The 12972-nt window shown below is 46.1% G+C and overlaps 1 protein-coding gene and 1 pseudogene across 1 annotated transcript in view; both read left to right on the top strand.

The window, feature by feature from the left end:
- NUP155 (nucleoporin 155) overlaps nt 1–12972 on the top strand; it is a 212222-nt gene that overhangs the window by 34581 nt on the left and 164669 nt on the right. The window contains exons 10-15 of the mRNA XM_063961169.1: nt 60–157; nt 397–549; nt 653–753; nt 911–1081; nt 1181–1291; nt 7132–7226. Of these exons, the coding sequence (XP_063817239.1) occupies nt 60–157; nt 397–549; nt 653–753; nt 911–1081; nt 1181–1291; nt 7132–7226 (729 nt within the window). The remainder of the gene's footprint in view (nt 1–59; nt 158–396; nt 550–652; nt 754–910; nt 1082–1180; nt 1292–7131; nt 7227–12972) is intronic.
- On the top strand, nt 11480–11587 carry LOC134932434 (U5 spliceosomal RNA; annotated as a pseudogene).

The raw sequence follows: 12972 nt of genomic DNA, 5'->3' as shown, positions 1-12972 counted from the left end.
CATCCACTACGGACTATGAGAAATAGAATTATCGGTAAGTAAATTCTTATTTTTTCTAGAACAATAGACCGTTCAGTATTCAAGCCTATTGTCCAGATTGCTGTAATAGAGAAGTCTGAATCTGTCAACTGTCACCTACTTGCCGTTACACATGCAGGTGAGTTATACATTCTGTTACATTGTGTGATCTTCTCGATCCTTCATAAGGGAGCCTGGGCTAATACACCCTAACATAGGTGGCAGGCTCCTCTTTATCACTTTCCAACACTGGGAACACAATTTCTTAACTTCTGTCAAACTATGAGGTCACAGGCATATTGTCATTTTCTTTGGAAAACAAAGATGGTTTTATTCAGTAAGTTGGTGAATATGGTTTATGCTGTGCTTCTGTTGCAGGTGTTCGGATGTATTTTAGTGTAGTTCCATTCAGACAGCCCACAGCTCGGCCCAGCATGCTGTCTTTGGTCCATGTCCGCTTACCGCCAGGATTCTCTGCCTCATCCACAGTGGAAAAGCCATCGAAAGTGCACAAAGCTCTTTATAGTAGCGGTGAGTGATTTCAGACAATGTTTCCCATTATCCAAGTACTCCGTTGCCTCTTGCTGTTTTGGATCTAATACATCTTCTGATCCATTCAAATTCTTCTCGCTAGGTGTTTTGCTGATGGCTGCTTCTGAAAACGAAGACCATGATATATTGTGGTGCATCAACCATGATTCCTTCCCGTTTCACAAGCCGCTGATGGAAATGCAGGTGAAAGCTTACAGCGAATTATTGAATACTCGTAATTTTTTCTTTTTAATATTAAAGAAAAAAATATTTTTCTTTTTCAAACTCGCTTGCATTGTGATAGTCAAAGCGCTTGAGTATGTTGCACCGCGTCTCATGTTACCAATATGTCTCTTCTCAGGTGACTGTTCACGTTGACGGACATTCCTGGGCTCTTTCTTCTATTGATGACGTGAAAGCTGAAAAGATCATCACTCCGTTAAACAAGGACTTCATCCCGGTTACTGACTCCCCTGTTATGTTTCAGCAGCACATGGTTCCACCCAGGAAATTTGTCCTGCTCTCTGCAAAGGTCTGCTTCACTTTGACTGCTTTGATTCATTTCTTTTTTAAGTGTTTTGCAAAAAGTTGAACATGAATGGTATAGTATGTTCCTCTTTGTAAATTGTAGGGCAGCCATATTTTCCATAAGCTCAGGCCAGTGGACCAGCTTCGTCACCTTCTTGTTACCAGTGCTGGGGGAGATGGGGAGGAAATAGAGCGCTTCTTCAAATTACATCAGGTACCTGTTATTCAAGTATGCACAGTTCAGATCTAGCACATTTAACGGTGTTAAAATATTATATATATATATATATATATATATATATATATATATTCTCTAACGTCCTAGTGGATGCTGGGGACTCCGTCAGGACCATGGGGAATAGCGGCTCCGCAGGAGACAGGGCACAAAAGCAAGCTTTTAGGATCACATGGTGTGTACTGGCTCCTCCCCCTATGACCCTCCTCCAAGCCTCAGTTAGGTTTTTGTGCCCGTCCGAGCAGGGTGCAATCTAGGTGGCTCTCCTAAAGAGCTGCTTAGAAAAAGTTTTTAGGTTTATTATTTTCAGTGAGTCCTGCTGGCAACAGGCTCACTGCATCGAGGGACTTAGGGGAGAGATTTTCAACTCACCTGCGTGCAGGATGGATTGGAGTCTTAGGCTACTGGACATAGCTTCAGAGGGAGTCGGAACACAGGTCACCCTGGGGTTCGTCCCGGAGCCGCGCCGCCGATCCCCCTTACAGATGCTGAAGATCGAGGGTCCGGAAACAGGCGGCAGAAGGCTCTTCAGCCTTCATGAAGGTAGCGCACAGCACTGCAGCTGTGCGCCATTGTTGCTACACACTTCACACTGAACGGTCACGGAGGGTGCAGGGTGCTGCTGGGGGCGCCCTGGGCAGCAATATTTAATACCTTTGATGGCAAAGAATACATCACATATAGCCATTGAGGCTATATGTATGTATTTAACCCGGGCCAGATATCTCAAAACCCGGGAGAAAAGCCCGCCGGATAGGGGGCGGGGCTTATTCTCCTCAGCACACAGCGCCATTTCCCTGCTCAGCTCCGCTGTGAGGAAGGCTCCCAGGACTCTCCCCTGCACTGCACTACAGAAACAGGGTAACAAAGAGAAGGGGGGCATATTTTGGCGATATTTATATATTTAAAGCGCATATAACAAAAACAACACCTTTTAGGGTTGTTTATATACATTTTATAGCGCTTTTGGTGTGTGCTGGCAAACTCTCCCTCTGTCTCCCCAAAGGGCTAGTGGGGTCCTGTCTTCGATAAGAGCATTCCCTGTGTGTCTGCTGTGTGTCGGTACGTGTGTGTCGACATGTATGAGGACGATGTTGGTGTGGAGGCGGAGCAATTGCCGGTAATGGTGATGTCACCCCCTAGGGAGTCGACACCGGAATGGATGGCTTTAATTATGGAATTACGTGATAATGTTAGTACATTACAAAAGTCAGTTGACGAAATGAGACGGCCGGAAAACCAGTTAGTACCTGCTCAGGCGTCTCAGACACCGTCAGGGGCTGTAAAACGTCCCTTACCTCAGTCAGTCGACACAGGTACCGACACAGATGAATCTAGTGTCGACGGTGAAGAAACAAACGTATTTTCCAATAGGGCCACACGTTATATGATCACGGCAATGAAGGAGGCTTTGCAGATCTCTGATACTGCAGGTACCTCAAAAAGGGGTATTATGTGGGGGGTGAAAAAACTACCTGTAGCTTTTCCAGAATCAGAGGAATTGAATGACGTGTGTGATGAAGCGTGGGTTAACCCAGATAGAAAACTGCTAATTTCTAAGAAGTTATTGGCATTATACCCTTTCCCACCAGAGGTTAGGGCGCGCTGGGAAACACCCCCTAGGGTGGATAAAGCGCTCACACGTTAATCAAAACAAGTGGCGTTGCCGTCTCCAGATACGGCCGCCCTCAAGGATCCAGCAGATAGGAGGCTGGAAACTACCCTGAAGAGTATATACACGCATACTGGTGTTATACTCCGACCAGCAATAGCCTCAGCCTGGATGTGCAGTGCTGGGGTAGTGTGGTTGGATTCCCTGACTGAAAATATTGATACCCTGGATAGGGACAGTATTTTATTGACTCTAGAGCAATTAAAGGATGCGTTTCTTTATATGCGAGATGCTCAGAGGGATGTTTGCACTCTGGCATCGAGAGTAAGTGCGATGTCCATATCTGCCAGAAGAAGTTTATGGACGCGACAGTGGTCAGGTGATACGGATTCCAAAAGGCATATGGAAGTATTGCCATATAAAGGAGAGGAATTATTTGGGGTTGGTCTATCGGATCTGGTGGCCACGGCAACTGCCGGCAAATCCACTTTTTTACCTCAGACCCCCTCCCAACAGAAAAAGACACCGTCTTTTCAGCCGCAGTCCTTTCGCTCCTATAAAAACAAGCGGGCAAAAGGACAGTCATATCTGCCACGAGGCAGAGGAAAGGGTAAGAGAGGGCAGCAAGCAGCCCCTGCCCAGGACCAGAAGCCCGCCCCGGGTTCTACAAAGCCATCAGCATGACGCTGGGGCTTTACAAGCGGACTCAGGAGCGGTGGGGGGTCGACTAAAGATTTTCAGCAATCAGTGGGCTCGCTCACAGGTGGACCCGTGGATCCTGCAGATAGTATCTCAGGGTTACATGTTGGAATTCGAAAGATCTCCCCCTCGCCGTTTCCTAAAGTCTGCTTTACCAACGTCTCCCTCAGAAAGGGCGACGGTATTGGAAGCCATTCACAAGCTGTATTCTCAGCAGGTGATAGTCAAGGTACCCCTCCTACAACAGGGAAAGGGGTATTATTCCACACTATTTGTGGTACCGAAGCCGGACGGTTCGGTAAGACCTATTCTAAATCTGAAATCCTTGAACCTGTACATACAGAAATTCAAGTTCAAGATGGAGTCACTAAGAGCAGTGATAGCGAATCTGGAAGAAGGGGACTTCATGGTGTCCCTGGACATAAAAGATGCTTATCTGCATGTCCCAATTTACCCCTCACACCAAGGGTATCTCAGGTTCGTGATACAAGACTGTCATTATCAGTTTCAAACGCTGCCGTTTGGTTTGTCCACGGCACCTCGGGTCTTTACCAAGGTAATGACCGAAATGATGGTTCTTCTACGAAGAAAAGGCGTATTAATTATCCCTTACTTGGACGATCTCCTGATAAGGGCAAAGTCCAGAGAACAGCTGGAAGTCGGTGTAGCACTAACCCAAGTAGTGCTTCAACAACACGGGTGGATTCTGAATCTTCCAAAATCTCAATTGTCCCTGACAACACGTCTGCTGTTCCTGGGAATGATTCTGGACACGGTTCAGAAAAAGGTGTTTCTCCCGGAGGAGAAAGCAAGGGAGTTATCCGAACTTGTCAGGAACCTCCTAAAACCAGGAAATGTGTCAGTACATCAATGCACAAGAGTCCTGGGAAAGATGGTGGCTTCTTACGAAGCAATTCCATTCGGCAGATTCCATGCACGAATATTTCAGTGGGATCTGCTGGACAAATGGTCCGGATCGCATCTGCACATGCATCAGCGGATAACACTGTCACCAAGGACAAGGTTGTCTCTCCTGTGGTGGTTGCAGAGTGCCCATCTGTTAGAGGGCCGCAGGTTCGGCATACAGGACTGGGTCCTGGTGACTACGGATACCAGCCTACGGGGCTGGGGAGCAGTCACACAGGGAAGAAACTTCCAGGGTGTATGGTCAAACCTGGAGACGTCTCTTCACATAAATATACTAGAGCTAAGAGCGATCTACAATGCTCTAAGCTTGGCGAAACCGCTGCTTCAGGGTCAGCCGGTGTTGATCCAGTCGGACAACATCACGGCAGTCGCCCACGTAAACAGACAAGGCGGCACGAGAAGCAGAAGAGCAATGACAGAAGCTGCAAGGATTCTTCGCTGGGCGGAAAATCATGTCATAGCACTGTCAGCAGTGTTCATCCCGGGAGTGGACAACTGGGAAGCAGACTTCCTCAGCAGACACGACCTTCACCCGGGAGAGTGGGGACTTCATCCGGAAGTTTTCCACATGATTGTGAACCATTGGGAAAACCAAAGGTGGACATGATGGCGTCTCGCCTCAACAAAAAACTGGACAGATATTGCGCCAGGTCAAGAGACCCTCAGGCAATAGCTGTGGACGCTCTGGTAACACCGTGGGTGTACCAGTCAGTGTATGTGTTTCCTCCTCTGCCTCTCATACCAAAGGTACTGAGAATTATACGGAAAAGGGGAGTAAGAACAATACTAGTGGCTCCGGATTGACCAAGAAGAACTTGGTATCCGGAACTTCAAGAGATGCTCACGGAAGATCCGTGGCCTCTACCTCTAAGAAGGGATCTGCTTCAGCAGGGACCTTGTATGTTCCAAGACTTACCGCGACTGCGTTTGACGGCATGGCGGTTGAACGCCGGATTCTAAAAGAAAAGGGCATTCCAGAGGAAGTTATTCCTACCTTGATTAAAGCTAGGAAGGAAGTGACCGCACAACATTATCACCGCATTTGGAGAAAATATGTTGCGTGGTGTGAGGCCAAGAAGGCCCCAACGGAAGAATTTCAATTGGGTCGATTCCTACATTTCCTGCAGGCAGGATTGTCTATGGGCCTCAAATTGGGGTCTATTAAAGTTCAAATTTCGGCCTTATCAATCTTCTTCCAGAAAGAATTGGCTTCAGTGCCTGAAGTACAAACTTTTGTCAAGGGTGTACTACATATACAACCCCCAATTGTGCCTCCAGTGGCACCGTGGGATCTAAACGTAGTTTTGGAATTTCTCAAATCTCATTGGTTTGAGCCTCTCAAATCGGTAGATTTGAAGTATCTTACATGGAAAGTAACCATGCTATTGGCCCTGGCTTCAGCCAGGAGAGTTTCAGAGTTGGCGGCTTTATCGTACAAAAGCCCATATCTGATTTTCCATTCGGACAGGGCAGAACTGCGGACGCGTCCTCAGTTTCTGCCTAAGGTGGTTTCAGCGTTTCACCTGAACCAGCCTATTGTGGTGCCTGCGGCTACTAGCGACTTGGAGGACTCCAAGTTACTGGACGTTGTCAGAGCATTGAAAATATATATTTCAAGGACAGCTGGAGTCAGAAAATCTGACTCGTTGTTTATCTTGTATGCACCCAACAAGATGGGTGCTCCTGCGTCTAAGCAGACGATTGCTCGTTGGATCTGTAGCACAATTCAACTTGCACATTCTGTGGCAGGCCTGCCACAGCCTAAAACTGTAAAAGCCCACTCCACAAGGAAGGTGGGCTCATCTTGGGCGGCTGCCCGAGGGGTCTCGGCATTACAACTTTGCCGAGCAGCTACGTGGTCAGGGGAGAACACGTTTGTAACATTTTACAAATTTGATACTCTGGCTAAAGAGGACTTGGAGTTCTCTCATTCGGTGCTGCAGAGTCATCCGCACTCTCCCGCCCGTTTGGGAGCTTTGGTATAATCCCCATGGTCCTGACGGAGTCCCCAGCATCCACTAGGACGTTAGAGAAAATAAGAATTTACTTACCGATAATTCTATTTCTCGTAGTCCGTAGTGGATGCTGGGCGCCCATCCCAAGTGCGGATTGTCTGCATTACTTGTACATAGTTATTGTTACAAAAATCGGGTTATTATTGTTGTGAGCCATCTTTTTTAAGAGGCTACTTCTTTGTTATCATACTGTTAACTGGGTTCAGATCACAAGTTGTACGGTGTGATTGGTGTGGCTGGTATGAGTCTTACCCGGGATTCAAGATCCTTCCTTATTGTGTACGCTCGTCCGGGCACAGTACCTAGCTGAGGCTTGGAGGAGGGTCATAGGGGGAGGAGCCAGTACACACCATGTGATCCTAAAAGCTTGCTTTTGTGCCCTGTCTCCTGCGGAGCCGCTATTCCCCATGGTCCTGACGGAGTCCCCAGCATCCACTACGGACTACGAGAAATAGAATTATCGGTAAGTAAATTCTTATTATATCTTTATATGTATTAGTTAAACTTGTGCAGTGGCTGGTCAAACTAATCTGTACACGTCCTTTTTTTTTTTTTTTTATTATAAGGAGGAGCAGGCTTGTGCAACCTGCTTAATACTTGCGTGCTCGTCTGCTGCATCTGATCGGGAGGTGTCTGCCTGGGCTACACGGGCATTTTTCAGGTATTTTATTGAGACATTTACTTGTGGTTTTTTTCTCATTACCTTTGTTCCTATTTTAGCCTTTCGGTGTATAGTATAGAATTCAAAGTCTTTACGAGTGCAGCCTACTGGGATGTTTTTGGGGCTATTGGGTTTTTTTTTTTTTTTTTTCACTCTTTGTAAAAAGAAACATATGGAGATATCGGCAATAAATTATAACAAACAGAGTCAAAGGGGTTCATTTTGTGTTTTTATGAAAGCTGGGAGGAAATGAGATGAGGCAAAGGGATGAGTGGAACAGGTACACAGCATACATAAGTTTTTTTTGTTTTGTTTTTTTCAAGAAAAAGGAAAAAAAAAAAACATGAATACAGTCAATATCATTGATGACATGGTTAAACCTTACATTATCTGATGTGGAGCCCAGCATGGAGGACCCGAAAACTGTGGGTTTTTTTTGCGTGTATTAAGTACCTGCTGAACCAGGGTACTTTTTCCGGGTCACCAATAGCAGCCAGATTTTGTATTTATTTTTTCTTTAATTTACTTCTGGGTTGCCGCCACAGCTGCTGGTTTCCTTGAAGCAGGTAGAGCAGGTGTCACTGACTGTTACCACCCCTTTAGGGGCAATCCTATACCTTCAGCACCATAGATCACATTGGAGGTGCAGCTACAAGTTAATGGAGTCTGTAGACTTAATCAGCCTCTTACATTGGGACCTGTGTGGGAGAAGTGGCTGCAGTGTCCCTGGAGCTCAGGGATGGAGGGGGTGTTGAAAGTTGCCATCCAACACGAAGCATTGGTGAGTAAGTTCCGTATGGTGACCAAACTTAAAACATTGATATGGTGACGGAACTTCCCTCAGAACTATTTTCTCTTCATCTTGTGTCATTAAGGCCATGGAAAAGTGGTCTTGGCAACTGCCTGAAGGTTTGCAGTGCGATTGGCCCAGATCAGCTTTTCTCATTTTGGTTGAGGACATTTGTGAGTTGTCTGAATACTTGGGGACTGGATCCTGGCATAATTGGAGCTAGGATTCCAGCTTCAGCTGTATCTGCAAACTGCATTCTGACATATCTTGAAAGACCGAGATATGTGCTCCAAAAGAACTCTGGAGTCCATACATTTCCCTGTACATATATTATTCAGTAAAGAACTAGGTAAGATTACTAACATGGTCATGGGGGACAAATTTTGCTTTCTACAATCGGTGCTCTTAGACCTAAGGGCCCTAGGTTTTACTCCTTTTGTTAATTAGAGAAAATAAACAGTCAGTATTCCAGAGGACTGTCATCTGCTCCATGTAGAGTCCAAGCTCTGAGCCTCAAGGTGGGTACACACTGGCCAACATATCGGCCGGTCTATTGAACGGCCGATATATCGCGGGTCCGTCGGACACTGTGTACGGGCGATATGTCTGTGAATTCTGTCGTTCAGACATATCGCGTCGGCCCCACAGCACAGCCGATGGCTAATATATGGCTGGTGCGTTATATCTCCTTGCACTTATCACTGCTTTATCCCTTCTCCAGGCTTAATACATCTGCCCCCATTATGTCCTGCAGGAAGCTATTTGCCATTCAGTATTCCCATTTAATTTCAGACTCTACGTTTTGGCGAGGTTACAGCGCAGAGGGTGTTTGGGAAATCATGTCCGTACTTCTAAAGTCCAGAGGGAGACTCTCCAACTAGATTATCTCTAGATGGTCTCTGACAAATGTAAATGAGACAGCCCAGACCTTGGGGTCTCACAGATGGATCGTTAAAAAAATCCTTGACACTTTGTTACCAAATGGTATTCCTTGGGCTGTTGTTGGACACCTGGCAGCATTATATATTTTTAAATGAAGAAAGTCTAGCTCATAGACTTAATTTTTGCATGAACATTTTAGGCTGTGCAGTTTGAATGGTTCCATTTGAGGGGTATCCCAGTTGCCTAGCCAGTTCATCAGACTGTCTGTAAAGATGCATCTGTCATATTAACCACAACGTCAACAGAAGCCAACTATTCACTATTGATTTGAACTGGACAGTTGTGATAATGGATGCCAGACTTTAGAGCTGGTGTGCCATGTCCTTTCAGTGATGCTTCTCTTGTCTTTAGACTCTAGAGCGTTAAAGCTTCTGATGAATGTACTGGAAACAGCAATGTTCAACCCTCTAGCCAAAATGCTGGAGAAACCAGCACCATAATTGTTAGGCAATGCAACAGTTGTGCCACACTCCATTTATCAGATTATATACCAATAGCGATAAATGCTCAATATAACAACATCAAGCCTGCTGTAAGGTATGGACGGTATTGATTATAACACAGGTTTAATATCTATCTGACTAAAACGCTAACAGCTGATTTCAAACTAACAGCTGCACCATCAATTATATTTATAGTGCACTAACAAACAACCTGTTTGAACTGTTGGGCAAATTCCTCTGCTTTAAAATCTTTCTTGCTTAACTAACATGTGCATGCGGACTTCTCTGCTTACCAACAAGGCTTACTGTGCTATATAGAAAGTTTAAGGAATCCACATTTCTTTTTCATCCACTAGGGGTCACTGGAGTACTCTTGGGATATGGACGGGCGGAGCCGAACAAAGGCACTGAATATTCAAATTTAGGACCCTCCCACCCCTCCATATCCCCGAGTACCTCAGTGTACTGTCTCAGTGTTTTTTCGGTGCTCACAGCACGAACATCGGCTTGTGGTATAGCCACACTTGGATTTTTATTTTTAAATTTTATTTTTAATTTTTATTTTTACAACTTAGCACATCCCTTCCCAGTTTCTGAAAAAACATGGGTCCGGGATAGTGCCGCTGCACGGGCAGCGCATGGCGTGTCGGTCCTCACAAAGAGCACCCTCACAGCCACAGACAGCATGGCGTGTCGGTCCTCACAAAGAGCACCCTCACGGCCACAGACAGCACTGCTTCTACAAACAGCAGCCAGGACTAGAGAGCTGGACGGGCTTGCAAAAAGCCGTCGCAGCCAATAGATCACTGGAAGCTGACTGCGTCACAAGGACTACAGAGCTGACGGAGCTTACACAACGAAGCCCCGTTGCAGCCATGAGTCACACCACTGAAGCTGGACGGAGCTTATACAGAAAGTCCCGCCACAGCCAGAAGTTACAGAAAGGTAGGCTGGGGAGCGGGGCGGTCAGCGCAGGCTGCCGCCCCGCTATGTGTGGGTTAATGTGAATACAATACAGCTCCGTCCCGCCGCACAGCAGGGGGAGCTCATACCCGCCAAGACAGCCACTACCTTCTGAGGAGACAAGCCGTCCCAGTGCTCCGGCAGCCGCCAACTCCGTCCTGCCGCATAGCAGGGGGAGATCAGACGACGCTAAACAGCCGCTATGTATCACACAGACGGGGACATCAAGCCGCCCGTCCCAGCGCTCCGGTCGCCGCCAAGCTCCCTCCTGCCGCAGCAGGGGGAGTTCATACGAAGCAGCTGCTCCGTCTGACATCAGGCCGCCCGTCCCAGCGCTCCGGTAGCCGCCAGTCCGTCCTGCCGCACACTGGGCTCCGTACGGCTGCACAGCAGGTAAGCCATACTTAGTACCAGTATGACCGCCGCTCCGTCACGGCCTGCAAATGCCAGGGCAGGCTTCCAACGGCCGCCCAGCTACGTCCGGCCGCCCATCAGTCTCACTACAGAGACGATCACAAGTGCAGGCTTCCCGCAGATGATCATAGGGGGGGAAGAGGCACGGTGGAAGCTGGCGGATATATGACCAGCTGGGTATATATATATTTATATATATATCTATCACAGATATAAGCTTGTTACCGATACTGACAGTAATAATTGAACTATATTACTGGCTGTGATTTTCAGAGTTTAACCTATATTAATGGCTGCTATTAACAAAGCTAGGGAGCCTATATTAATATATTAATATTAATGTCTGATGTGATCATGGCCTATCAGCTTATATATATATTTATTCATAGAACAGTTGTAACCGTCCTGTGGTTATACTGTATAATAACCTATACGGAAAGGTCAGCATGGCAAACGGGCCATTTTAACCATGCTGCCTGTTGTTTTCCAGTTTGTGATTCTGGAACATTCCTGCCCTACATCTCTAAGCCACTGGAGGCGCAGGGGTGTTAGTGGGAAATTTTAATCGGCATGTAAACTGTTTTTCTACATGATTCTAGAACATTCCTGCCCTACATCTCTAAGCCACCAGAGGCGTAGGGGGGTTAGTAGGAATTTGGTTCGGGTTTCATAGGCCATGTGAACTGCTTTTCACATAAAGATTACTCTGTTTTTTCTTCACAGCGAATAAATCTTTAGTTTTACTAAAGATTTCCGTAGAGAGAATCAACCTTGAGTTTAATATTATTATGCTGTTCACCAATACAATATATATATATGACATGATAACGTCATAAGGCGTGCAATGGCTGTCCGTGGCCTATTGGGGTGTCTGTCTGCATAGCGAGTAAGGCTCTAGTACAGACCAAAAAAAAAAATAACATTGGCATCGGAGTCTCGGAAGTTATTCCGCCAGCTCTAACAAAAGACAGTTTTCCAGAGGAATTCCCTTTGGGTACCACAGTGCTTATTTAACTGGTCTTATAATGTAATGCACGATTCTATGTCAAATCTCACACCGATAACCACGAGTGAGAAGGGTTCATTAGACCAGCACTCAGATAGTGCAGGGTTGTTGCGAACATACATTGCTAAATTACAGGGAGTCAATGTCTCCATTGTTCCACTTAGTAGACTTTGACCACTATTTAATCGTTTACAATATGACGCCATCCGACATTGGTAAATGCGTCTGTGTCAAACATAAAGACCCATGAAACATTTGGGTCACTAGACATTACGGTTAAAAGAAGCTACAGAGTATATCTGTAAAGCTTCTAACGACGTTTCATCGTCGCCAGTTCAGCACGACAAGGCCACAGCTTGTTGGTCCTACATTTGATATTCAGCCGTTAATCGAAACGGAATTCTTGTGCCGGCATTTAATCCCTTTAGACTTCAGTTTCAAGGCGGTGATACAAACACTCACGCCTTGTAACGACAGGTCGCTACGGTCTGCAAGCCAGTAGTTGATGACCTCTTTTCCAATTGTGGGAGCGCGTCTTTACATGTTACCTTTGCGGGGTTTCCAGACTTCAACAGGGTCATGACTGCCTCTGTCGAACGGATTGGCAGGTAGCCATTTGGTCTCTACTGGGTTTCAGCTGTCTTTATAATACAGGCAGAGTCAGGGTGGCTTATTCCCCTCTGGTTGGGGTAACCAATCCATACAGCTCCGTCGCAGTTGCAATCAACAAATCACTTACTGCAGTTTGAAAATGGATTTGCTGCGGGTAGTATTGGCATATTGGAGCCACAAAATACTGGCATTTGCAATGCGTATATACCCATTCCGGTTTGTTCATCACAGGTTTTAGCGTTTGCAATTCGCCACAACCATTAACCATTTCATGTCTACCGTTGCTTATCGCTTTGGGTATTTACCAAAAGTGATGTTGGGATGATAGCTCATCTCACATACGAACTCTGTCTCAACAAAGTTCCTCTAAACTTGCGCTACTAAGGTATACTGCGGTAGCAGATCAAGTTCGAAAACAATCGCATCTAATTCCGTCTAAACGATGTCAATGCCTAGGTAAGATGATAAATACGGTAAATCAAAGACTTTTACCTACTACACCAGCAATAACAAATGTACGTCTAGTAATTAGTGCAAAACACGCACACTAGCGGTACATTGGTGTATTCACCTATT

Source organism: Pseudophryne corroboree, chromosome 1 (assembly GCF_028390025.1).
Source record: "Pseudophryne corroboree isolate aPseCor3 chromosome 1, aPseCor3.hap2, whole genome shotgun sequence".
NCBI lineage: Eukaryota > Metazoa > Chordata > Amphibia > Anura > Myobatrachidae > Pseudophryne > Pseudophryne corroboree.
Note: the sequence above shows the minus strand (reverse complement) of the source record. Positions and strands in the feature narration are given on the sequence as shown.